Raw genomic sequence first — 24,466 nt, forward strand, 5'->3', positions numbered from 1 at the left:
ATTGTAATTGGTTGAGAACTAATTAGTCTAATAGCTGCAGCACCACCACAGCCTGTGGCTTTGTGTGTGTGTGGTTGTGTGTGTCTGTGTGTGTGATGGTTGTAATTGAAATGAAATTAAATTGTGTGCTGTTGTTCAATTGTGTTACCAACAAAAATAGCATCGATAATGGCTGACAATCTGTGTGTAATGTCGACAGAAACCCCTTTCCAATTACTTTTTAACCGATGCGCTACCAGCCCTTAATTTATTTTGTTCGCCCAGACCCATGTCAAGCCTTTTCCTTCCCTTTAGATTTTAAGTCCGTTACTTAAAAATATTTTATTGATTCTTTAAATGTTAACAGAATTTAAAATGTTATAGGGCGGTCTTTTTACCGTACATGCTTTTATAGAAATTGTTGTTACAAATAAATATAAAAATATAAAGTAAAAGAGTAAAAATCTGTTAAGTTTTAAGGATCGGGCCCCTAGCTGTAACTGCATTCTAATTATGCCTGGGAACTAAATTGCAGTCAGACTTTTGTTTCAATTAGTTTTTAAAAATAATTTGAGACATTTGTTTTTGTCGAATCATTCCATACATTTTATTGCTTATTATTAGGGCACTATTAGACGCTATTCGCCTGGATGAAAAATTATGTTTGGCTGCTACAAATTATAATAAAATACATTTGGGATTTCTCAGTAAAATTTACGTTGTAAAAAGTATCAATAAAAACCATACCCATATATAAAAATAAACTTAAAGACCAAAAAAATTCCTAAAAATTTAATAAAACATTAACAAAAATAAAATGTTATACAATTTTATGATCATAAGGACCAACTCTGAAATTTATAAAAAAAAATAATCAAGGTAGAGAAAATATAAGATAAAATAATAATATAAAATATTTACTTGCAAAGACTTGGTTTACTTAAAAAGTTGAAAATAAAGATTTTTTTTCGTTAAATACCTTTTAAGAGTAATCTTATCAATTTACTTTCATATCTTTAAGCAAATGTCCTTTTAATTTATAAAAAAATCACAAAACGGAGTGTCTCTTCATGTGTAATGCCAAGTGATCACTCCTTGAGAATGCTCTGTCACACAGCTTGCAGTGGAAAGGTTTATCTCCCGTGTGCTTGCGCTTGTGACGTGTCAGCTCGTCTGACCGCGCGAACCGCCACCCACAGTCCTCCCACTGACAGATGTACGGCTTCTCGCCGGTATGTGTCCGCAGATGTGCCTAAAGTAGAATTATGTTTATTCAAAATGAAGCAAGGTCTATCATGTTGCTAAGAAGCACAACCTAAGTTTACATATTCACATATGAAACAGTATCCATATCACATTTTCATACTTATAGAAAATCTTATTGAGTGTGTATCAACATACAAATGTAAAAAAATAGTGTATATCTAATTCCAAAAATCAATATTAGGTACATAAAGCAATTTAATTAAGAAATAACAATATTTCATTATATATAAATTGTTATTTTTATTTGTTTCAAATCGGCCAATAAAAAAAAATTTAAAAGAAAACAGGAAAATACAAATTAGGAAAATTTGTTACCTTCAGATGTGATGACTTAGTGTATGTTTTTCCGCAGCCGGGATGGTCACAGGTGTGCGTCGGTGACTTCCGCTGTAGCACTATCATGACTGGCTGCGGCTGGGGGGCGCCGCCGCTGACGTTTGTATCAGGACTTCGTGATACTACTATACCACCTCCACAACCTAATAAGATTGAATGTTAGAAGAAGTGAAGCTTCTGTAAAGTAGGATATGTATGTTTATCAAAGTTGTTTACATGTTTCTATGTCTTTTTTTCAGAGCTGTAATGTCATAATCGAGCTCATTTATAATACATTTACATTTTTAATATAGGTTTTTAATAGGTTGATACTTGCAATTTAACTATACATTACTATACATCATATAATTGTTAATTTATATAACAATTCATTATTAACTTGTTTTTATTGTTGAATACTTATTACTGATGGATATTGTTGTCCTTAATTTAATTGGTAAAAACGAAATACTTAGATTGAATAATATAGAAATTGGATATAAATATATATTATAGTGCTTCTTACCTGCTGCTGACTGTAGACTAGATGCAGGCTTGTTGTGTACACTTGGCGAGGAGGGCGGGGTCATCAAAGGTATCACCATACTACCTGGTGGACTAGATGAACGGCTGGCACTTGCCAGGGACGGCGATGATGCGTTGGAGCTGGTCGGGGTCCGACTACTTGACGCTGTTGGCTTGACTAGTGTGCCCAGGGGAGGAATGAGCCATGCCTGGCTGCCAGGCTCCAGAGAATTCAATACCTGGATGCCAGGATTGTTGGTGGAGTTGACCAGGTTGCTGCTGCTCACATACACTTTGCTGCCGGGTAGGATGACTGAACCGACTGACGCCGGGGTTAGTTTGTCGTTTTCAGGGCTGGAGGGAGGTGTAACAGCGCCCTTTTCACCGGCGGCATTTGTCCGTTGGATTTCTGCTAACAAGGAATCGCAACTGGATCGTTCCATGCGTGCTTTTACTGGAGGATTTAGCTCAACCTCGCCACAGCCAGATATAGACTTCCGCTTTTTCAGGTTAACCTTTCTATTTCTGGCCACTGGAGTTCGCTTTGCTGCAGGTTTTGTGGGGGTTGGGGTTGACCTCCATAGTGTATCAATGACCTCCATTTCAACCCGTATATTGGAGGTCGGTAGTTGGAGCACAGTGCACTGTGGCACTGTCACTGGTTGTGTGTGGGTGTGCGGGGAGCTTGTCACAACCTGGACTAAGCCAGTGGAGGTGGTGACAGGTAGTGTATGGCTAGGGTTGGCAACAATACTGCTGGAGCTGCTCATACTGTTGCAACTTGAGGTCAACATAGAGGTCATACAGGACGTGGGGAAGACAACGGAAACAGGAAGGGGCGTGGTGGGCAGGCTGACGCCTATTGGCGGCGCGGCAAGCTTGCCCGTGGCTAGGGTGTTCAGCAGCTTGTCGGTGCTGGGCTGGCATTGACTAGGTAGCGGCAGCTGTTGTGACAATAGTGAGTTGATAACAGCTTGTGACTGGTGGCTTATAGTTGGCATTGGCGGGATAACAGCTGTCAAAGGAGTTAACTGTTGTCCTGAAGCTGTGACTACATTGGAGCTTTTCAAAGTGGCTGACTCGTGTTTGTCCACCTCTCTGTAGACAAACATATCCAGGTCTACATAGTCAGGGTTGGTCTTGTCGAGGTCGACATACTCGGGGTTGGACTTGTCATCTTCGTCAAGGTTGTGCAAAGAATGATCACCTAAAACAAGGACGATCAAATCTACAACAATAGAGATTGTAGCTTTTTTAAAATACAAAACAATGGAAATACAGAAAATGTTACTTAATTAACTATTTTCCTATTTTCAATCAAAATGAATACAAGAACCAAATTTATTTTTACCTGACAAGGATGAAGGTGAGATCTTGGGAGGAAGAATGCCTTGGTGCTGATTGGGTGACATAAAATGATGGCTTGCAATTGGAGGGGACAACATATTACAGGATTCATTACTCAATGGTGGGGGACTTGTCGACATACGCGTCTGGCAGCTGGCACCTCGTTTGGATATTAATGCTTGTCTGAGAAGGCTAGTTGAACTGTCGCGTGCCAGATTTTCTTCTTTCACAATATCCATTGACATGTGTTGCGGGGGAAGGTTTGCAAGGGAGGGGAGACGCTGTGTGTCGGATGGATTGACCGCTTTGCTAGCTGGGCTGGAGGTCACGCTGTTGAACCAGCCAATTTCTCCGTCCATATCGTTTAGGATGCTGTTAACTAATCTCTCTTCGACCTGGAGGTTTCAAAATTGTTCATTTTTTATAGTGATTTTAAATAATTTAATGTTTTACATACTGGTCGATCCAAGTTCAAGAATAGCTGCTTACTAATAACCTTGTTAGTAGCGAAGCTACTCTATAATTCGAAATGTCCGTCCGTCCGTCCGTCCGTCCGTCCGTCCGTCTGTCCGTCTGTCCGTCCGTGTAAGACAGAATAGGGGAAACGTGATTTTCTCGGCTCCTATTAAAGATAAACAGCTGAAATTTTTTGACAACATTCCTATTATTAAGGAGCACAATTAACTATAAAACATCATGGGAGGTCGGACCCCTTTTTAGCAGGTTTTAGGCTATTTTTGTATGTTTTACATTTTTCTCCATATCTTCAGTGTTTATGGTCCGATTTTCAAAATTTTTTCAGTTATTGATATAAAAATTAAATTTCCTGTCGTTTACAGAAAACAACCATGACGGCCACACTGCCATTTTGCAGGTTTTAGGCTATTTTTGTATTTTTCACATTTCCAAAATATCTTCAGTGTTTATGGTCCAATTTTCAAAATTTTTTCAGTTATAGATATGAAAATTAAATTTCCCGTCGTTTAAAGAAAACATCCATGACGGCCAGACTGCCTTTTTGCAGGTTTTAGGCTATTATTGTATTTATCACATTATTCTCCATATCTTCAGTGTTTATGGTCCGATTTTCAAAATTTTTTCAGTTATAGGTCAAAATTAAATTTTGCTTCGTTTAAAGAAAACAACCATGGCGGTCAGACTGCCTTTTATCGGGTTTTTGGCTATTTTTATATGTTTTAAATATTTCCTAATATATTTGGTGTTTTTGGTCCAATTTTCAAACTTTTTTGGGATAAATATACTTTAAATCTACCTTTACTTATTTCCATCCACGATTTTTTTGTGCTTCGCTACTTATGGATGTTGTCATCCTTGTTTTAATATATTTTAGCTTCTTTATCTATATGTTCTGTAAATATACATATTTGTTGTATATAGTTATAGAATGCATAATAATATGTTAATTTATAAAATATACATTCTCGGCATATAAGGAATTCTTCCTATTTAGCACAGAACAGATGAAAAAAACTTGTGGGCGTTAAAAAACAATCATCTAGGGATTATGCTTCTAAAATCAAAAAAAATATAGAAATATAACAAAAACTTAATGGAATCAATTTCTAGCCAGCCCATTAATAAAATCCATATTTGCAGCTTGTTGCATTTGGCAAAAGGCAGCTACAACTTCATAATAACAGTGACTACATACTGAGTGTCTAAAACTACTTTTAATTTTTGCAAAGAATGAAATATTTGAACACTATCAAGAGCCTCCAAGATCTTTTTCTCTAGGGAAGTAAAATCAGGTTTTTCAACCATGTGTGAAGGGTTAATCTAATATATTTTTATTTTATTTTGAGGGGGTAAAATATGGATATTCAAAGTTTGAAATCACTCCCCCCGCCCCTTTTTGTACGTAAGTGAAGACGGTCCAAGCTTGAGACGTTTTTAAAAGTTAAAAGTAATATTATGCTTTGTTGGAATTGATAAAAAAATCAGTTTTACTCATTTTTGAATTTTTTTTCGAATGCCTAATCCTTTGAATTTTATTTTGTAAAATAGCTGTAAGCATATTAATACATTTCTTTACAGTCTACATTAGCGTATAAACATAATATTTTAGGATATATGTAAAAAGTTTTAAAAGGATCTTAATTGGTGTTTAAAAACAAGCATAGCATTTTTAGACCTGAGAAGATTATTTTTGAATGTACTTTTTCATGAAATATAATTCAAAAGTTTTTTTTTATTTATAAATATACAACTATAACTATGGCAGAGATCTTAGGGGATAAGACAATTAGAATTTACTAAATTAAACTTGTTATAGATTACAATTATAGCTAGAAAAGTTAGTCTGTTAGTTTTTCCAACCGAATTATTATTTATTAACGTCTCCATAGTTCTTATGCATTATAAATTTGTAATACTTTGAGACTATGATACAGAAAATCCAAGTAATTCTATTTCAAAAATTAAGTAGTTTTACTATTTTATGAACATCAAAAGTCTCAATCTATTTATCTATTTCTCGTGCCATAATAGGAGGGTCGAATTTGAATTAATTTATTTGCCGCTATTTCCCGCTAGTCCTATTTGCATATAAATGTTTTTGTTGTCTTAACATTAGACCAATATAAGACACTTAAGAGTAAAAAATTATAATTGATTTAAGCATAGATAAAGCAAATTTTCGATATAAAGTAATTTTGGTCCCTAATAAGCTCTTGAACAATAAAAGTGAATAAACACTAGTAAATTATTGTGTCTTAAATGTAAATTGAATAAAATAACTAAATTTCATAGTCAAATAAAAAATGAACCATTTCCTTAATGTTATCCAGGTATTCCTGGGTTGTCTGATGGAAAGAGAACTCTGTCCTAGTCTCCTGTATGCTGGAAACCAGCTGGCAGCCGGATCCATCACCTGGAACAGCCATAGTGGCCGGGGAGCCGCAACTACTGGTCCCCACCTCCATAGGAACAGGAGTGGTTGGGGTCATGGGCGAGGATACATGGACAGGCGTGGCTGGAGGCTGCAGGACACCCTGGCCGTAGCCGCCAGTCATGTCGGCATGGAACTCCTGGTCTGTAGGACTTGTGTACCCCTGGTGACGGAATTCTTCTGGGATAGAGTTCTGACTAGATGTATACTCATCTCCTTAAATACAAAGTATTAATTATCAAAATTACATGCAATGTTTCATTTATATGTATAAATATAAGTTTGTAAAAATGAAACAGAAATTGTCAATTTTAGTTTCAAATTTTAAAGGCTTGTGTAAAAAGAGAAAAGGTAATGTGGAAAGAAAAATCTACCAAAGGAAGAATTTTTTCTATTCTAGTCAATTGACATTTCCCTAATCCCTAAATAATCATAAACCTTACCTGGACATGGAACAACCTGTTGTTGTCCGCCATGATGTTGATGATGCAGAACCATATGATCCTGCTGGCCATGGCTCTGTCCAGGTATGTTGAGCAGGGGATGTTGTGTAGAGTCCATGACATGATGGGGGCTACTTGTTGTTGAGTCAGTGAATTCTTTCAGACTGAAGTTTAGCTGGCTCACCTAAATAAGAAGGTTATATATAGCTAAGATAATGTCTGTCCATACGTCAGCCTTTCTGTTGGTAACGCAGCTCTGTATTCGTTTCTTTAAATAGAGCTAAGCAACTCTCTTTTCTGTCTTTTTCTCTCCTAAGATGAACGTTTTATGTTTATGTTTTCACTTATATTTACATAAAAAGCTTTGCAATTATTGACTTAATAGTCCTTTTTTATTAATAAATAACTGATACTCTTTGTTCATGACTATCTATCTGTCTATTATACTATCTGTATATCCGTTTCTTGGAGCTTCAATCTAATTATGATTTACGTACCTCTGAAGAACTAGTTGTAAAAAATCTGGACTCATTAACCTCACACTTTAGCGGCGACAGCTGGGTAAACGTTAACGCCTCCCCTGTCCTGTAGCCGCCAGCAGCTACAGAGCTGTTGGACCTATAGCCGCTATCGGCTGAGGACTCATGGGTGTACTGACACTCCATCTTGTCCTGGGATTCCTCCTGCAGGACCTTCTCAATTGCCTGCCATACCTGAAAATAAAAAGATAAAATCATAAACTTTTTAAATCTAAAAAAGTCAAATAAACAAGGAGACTTCAATGCATCATACAAAAGTATCGGTTTTGAAAATATTTATGATGTTCAAATAGGTTAATGGGTATGACATTTTTAGAAAGGTAAATACGACATAATTTGAACTATGCATGACAGAAAATCTGATGGCCAAATATGTTTTGCTTTTGTAAGGTACTAAATCTTAAACTTTTGATTATAGAAAAATGATTCAAAATAACACTTAAATGAGTATATTATTGTTTTTCATTCAAATGTCTCTATTATTGTACTTATCTTCCAAAAAAAATGTCTCATTGAATTTTTTTCTTTCCTTATTTGTAATTCTAAATTGTTAAATTTCCCTTAAGCATTCCTATTTTACGGGCTACAATCATAGATTATAGAGGATAATTTAAATCTTATCTTTTTCCATTCGAATAAAATACATAACATCGTTCATTATGATGCTGTGAGTATTGGTGCAAAAAATATGACGTAACAAAAAAAATTAGCCAATGAGAGGCCGTTATTGACCAATGGCGGCAATGGTAGTGGACTCTCATTAGCTAATTTTTTTTGTTACGTCATATTTTTTGCACCAATACTCACAGCATCGTTCATTATAATAGTTGCAGGTATTTTTTCTTTAATTTTTGCATGCCTTTGAAAAAAGTATAATTCGGGATTAATATTTTTTCTACATAACTTGTTTGGGACACCCTGTATATATGCAAAATCAACTTACAAAGCTCATGTGCAATTTACTACACACAAGAATGAACTTATTCAAAGACATGACATTCTCCTAAATATTAATCATACTAATACTATTAATCAAAAAGTAATTCCTATTTATAAACAAAATTCTGATCTTTCATATTAAAATACTCAAAGTTAAGCCACAGAGTAGCTTTAACCTTTAAATAGTTAGCCTTAGAATAACATAACTATATACAACTACACATTCATATATATATATATATATATACATTTAAATTCACCCAGAAGGCAAGAGTATGCTAAAATTTCAAAACATTGATTTTAATTAGGTATACATAGTGCTTCATTGATTTTTAGCTTTTTTTAGCAGGGCCCAATTAGTATGTACGTCCAGAAGTCCGAAATTTGTTCCAAAAAGGCTTATAAGAAAGCACTCTCTTCTAAGTCTAAATACTGTCTTTTAATTTGTTTTAATAATCAGATTCACTAAATATTTTTCAGTTTCAAGTTTTTACAGTTCATATTTCATTTAAAATAATGGTATCTCGTTGTTAAATGTAAAGTTGCCCCTCACTAGTCCTTGGAAGAACTATATACATAACTACAGAATTGCACTAAGCTTTAATTTAAGCGGACAATTTGCGCCATTATTACAAGAATAAAGGGAACTGACATTGGGAAGAATTATATTTAACAGAACATCTTCACATTGAATATATTTTTAAAGAGCAGGTATTTTAAAAGTCACTTAATCATGGTTTATAACGCCACATCTGAGCAGTTGTAATTGTATTTTATACGACCCTATAGTTATTATGAATACCAGACTTGACAGAGTATTTTTAGTTTTGTATACAATTCCAGATTTTCTCTTTCTGTATGTATTACGGTTTACTGTTAACTTGTTATTCTTTCGATTGTACATTTCTAAATAATATTCCTTATTCCTTTAATCCGAACATAAAGTTATGTACTTAACTATTCTGTTCTATTTATCAAAGAGCAAAACTAAATTCAAGATTGCGAAATTTGTGCAATAATAATTGAAACATTTTTAGCAACAATCCATAATTGCCAAAATTTAAAAAAAATTATATATTTTTTTACTTAGCAAGGAGTCTAATCTGTACCACTTTTGCACCACTTTTAATTACTGTGACGTCATAAAATGAGGAAGATGAGAGAAGTGGGAAAGAAAACCCCTAAAAAAGAGATGGAGAATATGACGTCACAGGAATCAAAAGTGGTACAGATTGGGCTTTATCGTCATAAACGGACATTAACACTTGTATATTGTCAGAACTGAATAATCAGAATATAAATGTCAAAGCAAAATTTAAAGTAAATTTGTTCAAAAACTGCTTGATACAGGAAAGAAGTGCTTATGATTAACTTATAATTGGAAAAATAAGCGTTGTTGAGAAGAAAAAAAATATTTATGATACAAATAAAAAAAAGTAACACTTAAAAGTGAAAAAAAGTAACACTTAAGAAAATTGTTTTGCCTTAATTATGTTTTAAACTTAAAGCTAAACTAATTTTTGTGCAAAAAAAACTGGAGCAAAATTAGATACCTACACTTTCATTTACTGCAAACTCTAATGTAGAAAGACACAATTTTAATGGGATTATCCCAACTATTCTTGAACAAGTCACATAAACAAGTATTAACGTGTATGATTGTGTGTGTGTGTGTGTGTTTAAGGAATTTTGGCACTAATTTCTATGGTTACTTCCTTTTAACTTGCATAGTGTTTTCTATACATCTTAGATAACCCCAGTTGAACTTAATTTAGTTTTGTTTAGATATAATTCATTACCTTCATTACTAATTACTTGAGTCTTACACCAGATTACCATGTACTCTAATAAAGTGAAAGTTGTAGCTAGCTAAAATAACGATACCCCCATTCACTCCCTTTAACCTATAACCTCCAACTCTACTAGATGCACGAACTGGCCAATAATTTAGCAACCTTAATAAACGATTTTTTCCCTGTCATAATATCCACGGATATTCTATATCCATTTATTTACTTATATTTCTTATATAGTTTTAATAGCAAAGACGAATCAAATATAAATACATCAGAATCCGAGAAATATTGAAATTTAAATTCAGATATACAAACTAACCTATATACACTGCTGAGTTATTCCTAAAAACAGCAAAAAAAAACATATTTTAAGCAAAGTATCTAAAGTAGCGCAGACAATCTACAAAAATTATATTGTCGTATTTAGTATGTTTGTCAAAACGGGCAATAAATTTAATATTTTACAATTTATGAAGCTTCTCATTGACTTACTACCCTTTCTATTAGAAAATGATAAACTATGCCCCCAAAAGGCCCTTTAAATTTGCTGTAAATAGAAAACACTATTTTGTCTATTATAGACGGAAGAATTATGAATATAGTATAAATATGACATACAATATGAAATATAGGGAAATATTTTGATGGATTATATTGTAAATATAACTTAAATATATACATATGTCTTTACTCAGGGACAGATGGATAGACAAATAAACTATCTTGATACTACCTATCTATCACATAGCTTATATGTTGTGATACCTATCAATTTAGTATTAAATAAAACTTTAATGGGATTATATATGCAACATATAAAGGTTATCTATCGCATCGTATTAGACAGATTTCCGCAGATATAAAAATTGAAAAACATATTAAAAACTTGCATTAATTTCATGATTTTTATTTTTTATTCGTGGAAAATTGTCTGTAATTATTATGCTATACATGATTTTTCAGTATGGCTGATTCTAATCGGTTTCATAGCTATACTGGAAAACCTCTTATTTCTTCATTGACTTTTGGTGTACTGTATAACAAAGCTGTCTGATCTCATTACAACTAACTAATTAACTTGCTACCATAAATTTTACACATTAGTAGGTTTGATTTTTGTAACCATTGTCTTATCCCTAGATTCCTGTTATTTAACGTGGCGGTAAATATAGAATATGTTTGAATGATATATAGATCATAGGCCATATAGTAACAGGATAAATGGATTGACAAATTGACTAAATATGGAGTTTATGCTGAATACTGTTTATAATTTTGACATATATAAAATAACTCTTGCAACAGCAACCTCGTTTTATGGAAGTCATACCCACTTAAGCTTTAACTACACAATGCAAAGTTTTAATTTAACCTATATTGTATATACTAATGCAATTCATAAAAAAATAAACTACATAATTTAGTTTTAACTATACCCGCGACCGTGGCTCAACATGTAGCGCATCCGCTCGTCGGGAAGATGATAGGTTCGAATCTCGGACAGACACCGCATCATAACTAAAGACGTAAAAAATGGTTCCTACTGCTGCTATGTCAGATGCGCGACATAAATAGTAAGAGTAGGGGGAATGCCTTGGCTCAAAACAGGCGCAACTCGTTACCATGCACAGTTGGGACTTCTCAGACAAAGGTCGTGCATCACAGAGAGTTGGTTGTCTGTTGGATGTTACTTAACCTAATATCCTTGGGTGTTTGGACAGAGAAGGGTGCGTAACAGTCATCCTTAGTTCTCCTGGATTGCTGGAGCAGGACCTAGACAGTACACCAAGTCGAAAAGGTCCTGGACTGTAATCCCGCCCGTACGAGGTAATCGTAGTTTTAACTATTTTATTGGATTGTGTCACTATATTTATAGTATTTTATATTTGTTTTGTTTTGCTAAACCCCAATCTCTTTGTCTAAAAAGATCGTACTAACTTTATTCAAATCTGTAACTGTCCTGTTCAAGAAAATATAGCTTCGAAACCGATCAATATCCGCTGGGTTCAAACCGGATCTCAGCCATACATGTAAAATCATGTATAGCATCGTATTACCGACTATTTTCCATGAATATTAGAATATAGATTATAAAAAAATACAGTTTTGTTAGACCCAAGGAGCTAAAGGTTCGGGCTCATTGTAATATCCGCGGAAACCTGTCTATAATACGATGCGATAAATAGCTTTTAAGAAAAGCTGTCCCTGTTCTCTCTTAATACTAAATATGACTGATGAATAAGAAATGATGCCTAAAAATGATACTTCCTCTAGTATCCAAAACTTTTTAGATAAATTAGTCACAATTCAGAATCTTATTGACTATCGTCTAATTAGTTATGCTGTATGTTCATTTGATATAATATCCTTTAATATAGATTAGTAATTAATTCTGACTAAAGCTTGAAATCTCGTAAACTGCAGTTACGTATTGGTTGTGAATTTTAGGAAAGCGTTATAGATAGGTTTTAGACTATTTTCCTGACCTAAACAACATTCCTCTAGAGGGTATGGGTGAGGCAACTTTGTTTTATTAATTTAAAATATATTTTTTGTGCATTAATTTTATAAAGAAAGTACCCATAATTAATCATAATATGATTAATTTGAATATCATACCTGTCAAAAATAAACTTTTCTGTATCATTATTTTAATATTGTAGCGCCGTCATGGACATAATTGTCAATGTTTAAAATTTTCAAAAGTTTAGGTCTGCAATGTGTGTATACTCATGCTAATTGCAACGCTTTTTGCTATTATCCTAAAAAGAGACAGTGTAGTTTATAGACCAATTGGACAAAACAATTTTAGATTTGTTAATAAGATCCTTATTAAATAATTGATTTTTTAATCTTCACCTGACTCATAACTTTGGGGACGGTTGATAACAACGTAGGACCAGACCATCAACCATTTGATTGCATGACCATTGTTTATTCTCTACTTTGATGCACTACATATTACGCTACAATCCCGGGTTAAGAATAGTCTAATCTAACTCTAATGTTAATGCCCGGCCTATTAGTTTAAAAGTTCGTGCACTAAAATCAATGTTTTTGCTTCTAAGCAGAAATTGAGGGACGCTAAGCTAAATTAGTTAATGAAATAATATCCCTAAAAAATAAAATAATAAAAGACCCTTTGATTCCAAATACTTGTCTGCAAGTCCAGACTATAGATAATATTTAGTTTCGGACTTTAGGGACAATGAATTTTCTTTTGAAATGCGTCTGACATATCAGCAGTTTGAATGGTTTTAATTTCTTTTTAACGGGCTTTTCATCTTTGTTCAAGATTGACCTTGTTTATGTACTTTTTCTCTGTAAAAACCTAAATTTTGCTTGACTTTTCAAATTGTCTCTATTCCATTATATGTAAGATTTTGATATTTTTCTCTGGGCTTTTTATTAAAACCTAAAAAATCTAGACGGATTAGGAATATTTTTTTCTTTGCTTAAAGATATTTACATATTATTAATATATACAATATAATACTTTTCTTATATTGACATTGTGACTACTTATTTATGTTGATATAATAACAGCAAAGAAGTTTTAGAAGGAAGTTTATGATAAAGTGACTTATAGTTTATCAGTTTAATAGCGAAGTAATAAGCAGTTTTTATAGACAAAGTTTTAAGAAAGTAAACTATGTATATCCGCCCAATTGTTAAAATATATTAAATATGAACTGTATTATGAAAAGGAGTGTGCAAATACTTCCGCAAATGCATCACATTATTAGAAAACTGTTTAACCGCAAATTTACGACAGAAATCTTTTCTCCCGATATCCATCACCTCATTAAAGTAAAATAATAGATGGGGCACGAGCTATATGTAACTATCCATGGTTTGGGAACCATGTGCCGACTTTCATTTAGATCTTTAAATAATATACAATAATGTCGGAAATATAGACACAGTCAAGTTGATAGAAAAAGCAGAAAACAATTTGCTAGCATTCGAAAAAGGTCTTGTGCCTGGTAATTGTCTGGGTTATACATTTCTACGTTTGTAAATTTATTCGCCATCATTCATTTGCTATTGTGTCTGATATCACTTACGGATATGAAACATGCGGAGACGAATGCACACCATGGTAAAGGGGGTTGCACACTTAAATTTGCTTTGTGTGCTTTTTCTTTGAAATAAAAACTTAGGACAGAATTCAGGACCTACAAGGACATGACATTTTTATAAGAAAATAATACTCTCATTGGAAGAATGTTGCACAAGAAAAGGTAAGATGGATCTAGGATTAACCATTTACCATTTTGCTTTTAACTTTTCCACTTTTCTAATAAATGTTGTGTTAGTACCTTTACTGATTAACCATTAAAACACACAACTGCTAAATAAATATACAGTTTTTAAAATGACTATATTTGACTTGTAAAAAAGTTTAATGCTTGTAGAATCTAGAGGGCATGAATTCGAAGAGGTGAAGCTTAAATCCATCCTAAGATTTATTTTTAAAAATTAAATAGCTTAAAACCATTTAAAAATTTATTAAAATCGAGAATTCTATCGGTTAACTGCTTAGTTAAAAAACGTTATAACCTATCTTTTTATTATTAAAGCTTTGCTTTTATGGATATTATCAACCTTGTATCAAAAATTTTATCCCAAAACACGATCTTTTTAAAATGCCCCCCAATAAACTAATAAAAGTTATATCACTTTGTGTTTAATCAAACACCATTTAACAAAAAAATGTTTTATTGACTCTCGGTGACATAATTACCCACTAATAAAACAGGGATGAATATAGGAAAAATAACAAAATAGGTTTTGTAAGAAATGTTTATTCTTATAATTTATCATTTTTTGCTTTTCTTTTCTTAGCGTCTTTGCGAAAAAAAAACGAATGGAAAAAGTTCAGAACACATTTTCACCTATGTATGAAAGCTACAAAAGGAAAAGTTTTTCATATAATAAGGAGGTTTTTTATATCTTTGTCCATAATGATAATTTTAACAACACAAACATAATATGATCGAGCCTAATTGACTAATTTGTAGTATGGATAAAAGTCTAAAATCTTTACTTCAATAAAAGAAATTTCTCTGACTTTTATAAACAGTCAAAAAATAAGAGTAATTATTCTTTTAAAATTGTAATAGTCCAATGAAACGAATAAAAGCCCCATTATAATAATTACCTACTAAAATAGTGGAGAAAATCAAACAAAGAAAAAAGTTTAATAATAGGAAGTAGGGGTCAGAGTGTTAGATGTCTAAAAGTTTTCATTTACGTTTCTTCGGACCACTATCTATGAAAATATCATTATAAAATCTCCACACAAAAAATTAAATTGAAAAATCTAGTAGTTCTAATCATGTAAATTTATTATATCTTAATTGTACATTTTTAATTAATTTATATTTGATAATATATGCTTCAGACACGTAGAAAAGTCAATTAAATTTGATCACGAATGAATATTGTATTATCAGTTTATTATAATATCCATCCATATGATTCAGTAGGGCAGATAAAAATCATAACATTCATAATGAAAGGAATAAAAGTTATAGCCATGATCACTTTTTGGGATAAATTAATGTTATACATTAATTAAACTTGCATTATCAATAAAATAAAAAAAATATCTAATTATTAAAAATAAGCTTTTGATTTTTATCTTCTTTGATATTTAGATATTAATGACTTATTTTCTTTTTTAGGAAAAAAACTTTTTCCATCTTCCCAACTATCATAATTAAATGTATTCACATGCATTTTTTCAATAAAGAATATAGAAATATAGAAATGAAAAGAGTTCCTTGTCTGAACCATCATAGAACAACAAATATAGAACAGCGATGATGTGCTTTATTTTTAGTCAAAATTTAAGGGAACGATTTACTTTTTTATTTTGTTTTTTAATTTCTAATCTAGTTGAAATTTTTTTAATAGTTGTATTTGCTATTAAGACAAACAAAATCAACTATGTGCTTCTTACAACAATTTCAGCACAAAGCAGGCCACCTTGTTAAACATTATTCCAATTTTAAGTTCTGTATCTTTACTAGCAGCCAAGCATCTAGCCTCTAGGGTATGGTTGGAAAGGTTAGAATTATAGCCTAAAACCATCCCAAAACAAGCTTGACCACTATCTACCGAGACCTTTAGTTTCAGACAGAAGAAAACCTTACAACTTTTTATTATAGGATAATTATAAATTTCTCTATGCTTTTCTATCTTTTTATGAATCAAAGAAAAATGTTTGAATTTCGTGAGACCCAAGGAGCGTTAAACCATTATAATAATAATATTAATATAAGGGAAACAGGGATATGCAAATGAATGGAAAATTAATCTTTACTGAAAATTGTTTTCATGGGTAAAGGGGTGTTTAATGCCCTAAAACTCGTCATTTATCCCAAATTAAAAAAAAAGGAATACATCAGATTATCCCCAACAAACCTTAAAATCACATATTTTATACCATCTCAAAAAATAAAGCTTGGACGCCCATTGCAGCTGAACATTATTATAAAGGGAAAGAAAGAGTTGTGGATTACTTTTACTGCCAATGTCTTTCCCTTCCCTGTATAATATATAAATAATATACATGTATTGTCATAACTTAATGAAATACAACATGAGACGCAACTTTTTTTTATCAATTTATAGTAGCGATGCTACTCTATAAGTTGATCAGTTAACGATTGATTCGTAATAAAAGTTTGACAAAACTTAGATTACAAAAGGAAAAGCCCCGTAAACAAACGAATCAGTAACTATTGCTGCAATGTCTGGCTCGTGACACTAATAGTAAGAGTAGGGGGGATCTATGTACAGATAAACGTCGTGTAATCAAAAGGTTTCTTGTCTTCAAATCGAAGGAACACCCCACCCCAACGAGATCATACGGGTAATTGATGTGTAAAAACAGATAAAAAAAATAAGAATTCTTCTTCATGATGGCAAAAAAGCAAATGTAGGTAATTTTTGTCATTGTAAAACTGGGTTATAGTTTTGACACCAATGAACGTCAGTGTACTTGTTTTGAATTGGTTAGAATGACTATAATTGTTGATTTGATTGTATCATATTGGTTGGCTGCACAGAAATGAAACAGGATATTGAGATCCTGCTAGGTCTCAATCATCAATGGATATAGAATGTACGTGGATGTTGTGACAGGGACAACATTGTCGTCAATTAAGTTTTCTATCATGGACATAACTTATTAGTCAGTTCCTTCACCCAGTAGGAGGGGAGGGGATGGGGTTGAGGGTTGGCTACTTTAAAACACTACATGCTAATCTGGTGTAAGGTCAAAGTAAAAATAAATTATCACATATTTGATTCATATAATATTTATGTTTACTTTAGTTTTAAATTCTTTACCTTTTTTGGCCCTCAATGTACAAATTCCTTTTTTTGGACAATAAGTAGAGCAGTAATAAACAATTATTTTCATAAAAACTGTACAAAAAGATAATAATAGAAGTAAAAAAATTGCAAGGGATTGAAAATAAAAAAGACACAATTATTTATTATGATGAAAGTATTAATTATAGAGTACCTTTGCTGATGATAAGAATTACAAAAATTGTCAATTTCATAAGAACTGCACATTATTGAATTTTACTATAAAAATTTCCTGGAACGGTAAATGTCAAGTCATAATACACACAAATAAAATGCATTATAAAAAATTTGGCATTTCTTTCTAAGAGCGAAGCTACCCTTTAGTACAAATGTTCGTCCTTTCGTTAATTTTGTTATATATTGTCAATGAAGGTTTGAATATTTATTCTCGTATTCATTCGAATCCGGTGGATAGGAACCGGTTCTCATCAATACGAAAAAACTATGTCTAGCATCGTATTATATCCAGCTTTCTACGAATATAAAAATGTACAATCATAAGACTAAAACCAGTTTTTTTAGCCGGTGCCTTCAGCACCTCGGGGCTAAAAAAAACTGGTTTTAATCTTATAATTGTACATTCTATATCCGCGGAAAGCCGTTTATAATACGATGCGAAAAATAACTATGTGAAGTTTTTATTGGCCAATTTTTACTATTAAAGATACATTTAATTCTATTATGAAAATCCAATAACCAAGAAATATAATACATTCTTCTCTGCTTTGGATATTGTCATCCTAGTATTCTTTAGAAATTGTTTTTCGTATGACATGCAGTAGTCATGCTTTTCCAAAAATGAAATACCTATTGAATTCTATCCTATTATATAAAGAAGTAAGTTTTTTTGTCTGTAGATTTGATAACTGATTAACCGATCAAGTTTTTTTTTATGAAAGCTTTACATAAGTTTGAGGATAGAACTTCATCGTTTTTTCGCTTTCCTTGCTTTTAATATACAGAGCTCATTCATTAAGCAGAAGATAGTGGATTAAAGAAGATCTTTGCTTATATTATAAAACAAAAGTGTCTAATAATAGGCATATGGCAAAAACAATCACAACATACAGCCATATCATACACATAATAGAAAAAAAACTTTCGCGTCTCTAAATTTGGTGTAAGATATAACAAAAAATACGCTAAAGATTCTATTCAGCAAAAATGCGCCTGGGTGTTTATACAGAGTTGCAAATATTTCTACTATTCGTAATAAAAACAGTTTAAAAACAAGTTTATATGGTTATGTAATGGAAAAATTAATAGACACTCTATTGCTAAATGTTCTTAACTGGTTTCATTGTAGGACAAATTGAAAAAAATTATCATCTAATTATTTTATTTTTTATAAAGTAAATAAAATTATCAATATAATGTGTAAACGTTATCGTCCAATTGAAGCCAAGACTAATTCATTCAGTCATTCAATCAAAACTGCAAAAATAAAATAGAATAAAAGCATTGTTCCTCTGATTTAATATTTAGGTTTAAGTGAACATATTCTTTACAATCATGCAAGATATTTCTTTCTTTAATGTTTAGAACCAGTTTGTATTCTTTTAAATTTAATCATATCCAAAGCATTAATTATTGGTAAATTATTGAATTTTTTAACAACACATCCCCATAAAGCGATATTGTGGTTTTTTGCTTATATGACATTTATGCTATTCTTTAAATTTTGCTAATTTAGAAAAAATTTTGATTCAAGTTGTACCAGGCAAAAAATTGAATTTGATATTCTTTACACGAATAGTTACTTTACTTTTTGTAAAACAGACACATATACGCCTTGGGGTGCAAGGATATTTTAATGGAATATTATATATTCATATTAAATATACAAGCTTAACAAATGATAGTTTCAAAAGTAAACGTTTTGTGTAGATATAATGGCACAAATCCTGCAAAATTTTCTAGACTAACTTTGTATGATTTACTGAGACTAACTTAAATATATATAGCAATATGTAAGACTGGAAATTCCTTGCTCATAGTCTAGTCTAGCAATTTTTAAGGATTTTGTCCTACGTCAATCTAAATACATTGTAAAATTTGATTATGTGAGTATTATGTCAGCCACGATCACTGTTATTTAATTCCAAATACAACTGTTTATGGTTATGTTTATTTTAGATTATTAGTAGACCTTCTGTGTATAGTAACAGTGCAAATATAAAATGATAAAAATATATATAAATAGTACTTTTAAGCTTAAAGTATGAACATAAATGATTAATTGTTAAAATTATTATTATGATGAAAAAGCGTAAAACATAAAGCACAGTACACTACACATTTTTACTACAACCATTGCAGTTTATACAAAATTGCAGTAACTCTATGCTTTAGCGAAATCGACGCGGAAGGAATTATTTTGATGTTTGCTTTTAACTTTTTAGAATATCTGTTATTTCAAAATCATGCTGATCACCAATGTTTCATTCGTTGGCGTAAAATTGATCAAATCTTGATAAAGTGCTATAACCTTTTAGTTTTGTTCTACAAATGAGGTAATTTTGTTTATATTAAATGTGGAAGTACTTCAATTAATCTTCCATTGGCTTATCCCTTAAAATCCCTGCTTTATAACAATAACCCTTTATAGGAAATTCAACATGCTACTATAAGCAATGCTTTCTATCGAGAGTGTAAAGACTGTAATGAAAGGATTCCTAGATTTTTTAATGTATTTATGGGTCCTAGGACAATATTGGACACTTAACCTAACCTAACTTATTTTAAACCATATTTTAGGTCTTTTAAATCCCTAAACCCTGCGATGTTCTTATTTGTATATTCATATCTTAACCTAACCTAACCTGTATAGAAATACTTACTTAAATTATTATTTTTTAACATTCCTGCGTAGTCCACTTTGACGTTTGAGATTCCTATGTTTGTCCTGGTACCTATTTAGGTTATTTAAGTTTTATTGTAGAAACAGTCCACATAAAGATTAAAAACAACAAGGCCTCGTAATCACATACACAAACAATTAAAGCAAAAAGATAATTATCATTTTTCATCTACACATCTTGTCAGTTAAGAAAGTGTTCCTTTAATATCTCTGAAATTGCTAAAAGCTTAAATATTTTAGTGTGGGCATAAAATTATATAATGTGTAAATTTTCTAACTTTAGGTTGCTGTTTATGTTAAGGGTCAAAGTATAACTACTGTTAAGCCGAAAAAAACTAATGATTTAAATACAGTTTTGTTAAAGCATAATATTCGTGGTTTTAAAATAACATACACATAGTTTGTTTTTTTTATTGTTCGTCTGTTTGTTCTTTTACTGTGTTTGTTTAATAAGGAATATTTATTTATATTCTTTAATATGTTTGTCCGTCAAGATCTCACTAACAACTGAACCGACTGATTTCTCCATTTTAGGGAAGCTTCACATAGGCCCAAGGAAGATTAAATTTGCTGCCCGTGCCAATGTATCTATACCTTCAATATTTTTTTATTTTTTTCCTCCGAGCTACCGAAAGCCCGGGCTAACAAAACTGGTATTAATTTTGTATTTGATATTTGTAATAAGAAGCTACACATGATTTTTCAGTATGTCTGAGACATGGTACTAATTCCCCGGATATTAATCAGTTTCAAAGCCATACTTAAAAGAAATTTTGTAATTCTAGGAAAAGAAGGCTATGATAAAGTATAGGTATAGTATAGAGTATAGATTACATGAATCAATCAAACAACTCCACGGGGGCACTCCACATCAAATTATTGGTGATACAAAATTTAAAGGGGTAGTGGCTTGCAAAATAACCACATTATTGGACACTATGACTACATATACTTAAAGTGATTTGGTAGTTTTATATTGATAAGGGGTAGTGGCTTGCAAAATAACGATATTTAATAACACTATGACTACATATACTTAAAGTGATTTGGTAGTTTTATATTGATAAGGGGTAGTGGCTTGCAAAATAACGACATTCAATGACACAATGACTACATATACTTAAAGTTATTGGGTAGTTTTATATTGATATAATATGATATGATTTGATTTCAAAAAATAAATAAATTTAACTTGTAGCAGAAAGGCTTTGCCTGTAAAAATAATGATTTTTTTATTTTGAAAGACCTCTTTGAACTGTACAAAAATTGCCCTGTACTATGATCAATATTTAGAAAACAATTCAAAACAGAGTTATGCTAGATTCGTCAAATTTAATAATAATAATCTCTTTTACTTAATGTAATGTGATAGTCCTTGTTGCATATTATCATGCCTAAACACCCTAAAACTCAACATTTAAGAATCAATAAAGTATTATATTGTGTTCCTTAAGATTTTATGTCAAAGAAATGAAGAAAAAAAATGTTTGAGAATAGATTTTTCTGTTTTCTATAATTAGTGCGTCTATATGCCAAGGCACTAAGGCAAAGATCTATCATATGAAATTTTAGAGTAGTAGTTTTATAATCAACACATGATTTAGGAAATATTTAAATTCAAATATTGACTTTTATAATTTATAAATTTTCTTTAATGAAAAGAAAAAACTGGATTTCACCTTATAATTTTGATTTTACTCTCCGCGGAAAACTATTTATAATGCGATATAGTTAATTATCGCATCAAATATAATTTTCTCTCGTTTTTTTCAATTTTTTTGTGAACTGAAAATTTGGAAAATTTTTCTAATAAGAAGTGGCTTGAAAATCCAGAATCTAAGATTGAAACTCTGTATGGAGTGTGGGGGTTATTAAAACTGATTGATATAAATTTCAGAATGATGTGACATCACCTTCACTCCAACTAGAGCACTATACGCTCTTGTGAATTTTTTATAATTAGAGGCTGGAAATCGACAATCCTCTTTTAAATTTAGTTTAAAAAGGATGCTGTGAGTATTGGTTTAAAAAATATGACGTAACAAAAAAAATTAGCCAATGAGAGGCCGTTATTGACCAATGGCGGCATGCGTAGTGGACTCTCATTGGCTAATTTTTTTTGTTACGTCATATTTTTTAAACCAATACTCACAGCATCTTTAAAAAGTACAAGATTTTTGTGAGGGTGGAGGTATTTTCCCCTGAATCTATAAGAAACTTCACTGAAAAAGCCAAATGGTTAGGTGCTGAATGAGATTCTCCGCAACACACAGACAAAAGACAGATATACATCCTGTTACTCTTATTTAAAACATGTATGCGGGACTAAACGGGGATGATTGCACACCTTTAGGATTTATGGTGAATTAAAGTGTCGATCTTCTGTATTTTTATACAGAATTACAACAGATTAAGTTATTAGCATCCTATTCCATTTTTTGTGGATTTGTATTTATTATATTTGGAAGGTTTTTATTTTTTTACAAATAATTAATTAGAAATAGACTTAAAATAATCAAAACATCAGTAGCCCATTTTTTTGCCCTTGCTAAGTCGGTTCTTATTATAAAAAAGCTGCACTTAAAAAAGAAATTAAAAGAAAATTTGTACCATATATTTTTCTGTAAAAAAATCAAATAGGAAAATTGCAAACTTTATTAGAGTTGTTAAATTAAGGTTAAATTCGTGATTAAAAGTTATAGATTTTTATTGTATAATAAGAATTATAAATACTATTGAAGTATTTAGTTATTTATTGTAGGGTAATGGGCAGAAAATTCTTTCATGAACATAAACTTACCTAATATAAAAGTAATCATTAGTTAGACAAAATATTCTGTTTTCTAAAAATATAACTATTGAATAGCTTTGCTCCTAGTAATAATAATATTATTAAAATGAAAATGATATGCTATTATTCAGCTGTGGTTTTATATACAGCTAATTAGGGTATCCCTAATCAAAGAGGGTTTGTAATTCATAGCTATTGTCTTTGGCCAAAATTATAACTTAGAACATTGGTCATTCCAAATAATGATTTCTGAACAGTGTTCATACAAAACAATTTAAAAATCTACCAAAAAATAGAGCCAAAATATTTTTCTCAAGTAAAGTATCTTACAATAACCGATAAATGGGTAAATTGCTACGTAAATCTCCAATGATGATAAACAAAAATACCCCTCTTTTGATACAAACTATTGGTAAAAGTGTTAGACACTGCTTCCTTGGAATCAAACTAATAACATTCCTTTATTTTTTTAGACAACGAATGAGAGAACCGGTGATAGATTTATTCATTTAAATATTGAGTATTAGTTATATAGAAGATACACTACTAATAAATTCGCTATTTTTTTACCAATTTAAATTTGTGTGATTTTATATGAACATAAATTTGAAAATGAAATGAAAGACAATACAATGCATTTTAAACTAATAACCGCTATAACATTGCATTATCAAGAGAGAACTTAATAAAATAGCATACCTACTCTACAATAATAATAACTAAACTATACATTGTATTTATAACAAATTACAGCAGTTAGCTATATTTAGAAAGCTCCTACAGAATAAAACTAATTCATTGCAAAAGTCTTATTAGTTTATGGCTAATTTGAGACACTGCCTTTTGATGTCAAACTGTTTTGTAGCACTTCCAAGATATTTTAAACTAGTTAAAGATTTTAGTAAATTTTTGAATAGCAAAACGACCCTGCGACAAGAACAATGGCATTTTGCTGGTTAGTTTGTAGCACTGTCTTGTGAAACGAAACAAAAAAATAAAAATTGTAGAACTCCCTGTGACAAGATACTTCATTTTTACATTGATTAATTTGTAGCCTAACCAGAGACAATAAAATCTATTTTTTTGATTATTTGTAGGACTTTACGATCAATTGATAGCAGATTCTATTAAATTTGTAGCACTGCTTGTGACAACAAACGTAATTGGTACTTTGGTTAATTTGTAGCCTAACCCCGCTACAAGAAAAATGCATATTTCTCTTGGTTTATTTGTAGCACTTTCCGATCCTTTGATAGTAGATTCTATTAAATTTGTAGCACTACTTGCGACAACAAACGTCATTGTTTCTGTTGTTAATTTGTATTTGCAGCAAGTTGCAATAATATGATTGCATTGTAATTCTCAAGCTAAC

General features: G+C 31.3%; 2 protein-coding genes across 2 annotated transcripts in view; both read right to left on the minus strand.

The window, feature by feature from the left end:
• Nucleotides 1-885: 885 nt before the first annotated feature.
• LOC145314487 (uncharacterized) lies at nt 886-4,333 on the minus strand. Its single transcript, XM_080154405.1, has 4 exons — nt 3,437-4,333; nt 2,087-3,292; nt 1,561-1,724; nt 886-1,231 (listed from the first exon to the last, which is right to left on the minus strand). The coding sequence occupies exons 1-4, from the start codon at nt 3,789-3,791 to the stop codon at nt 1,028-1,030; spliced, it is 1,929 nt and encodes a 642-aa protein (XP_080010531.1). The 5' UTR covers nt 3,792-4,333; the 3' UTR covers nt 886-1,027.
• Nucleotides 4,334-6,188: 1,855 nt separating this feature from the next.
• Nucleotides 6,189-24,466, minus strand: part of LOC145314931 (uncharacterized) — a 112,836-nt gene continuing 94,558 nt past the window's right edge. Inside the window, exons 2-4 of the mRNA XM_080155007.1 lie at nt 7,281-7,496; nt 6,784-6,967; nt 6,189-6,556 (exon numbers count right to left, since the gene is read on the minus strand). Coding sequence (XP_080011133.1) covers nt 6,189-6,556; nt 6,784-6,967; nt 7,281-7,496 — 768 coding nt within the window. The remainder of the gene's footprint in view (nt 6,557-6,783; nt 6,968-7,280; nt 7,497-24,466) is intronic.

Source organism: Acartia tonsa, chromosome 3 (assembly GCF_053477335.1).
Source record: "Acartia tonsa isolate MP-2025a chromosome 3, ASM5347733v1, whole genome shotgun sequence".
Classification (NCBI taxonomy): domain Eukaryota; kingdom Metazoa; phylum Arthropoda; class Copepoda; order Calanoida; family Acartiidae; genus Acartia; species Acartia tonsa.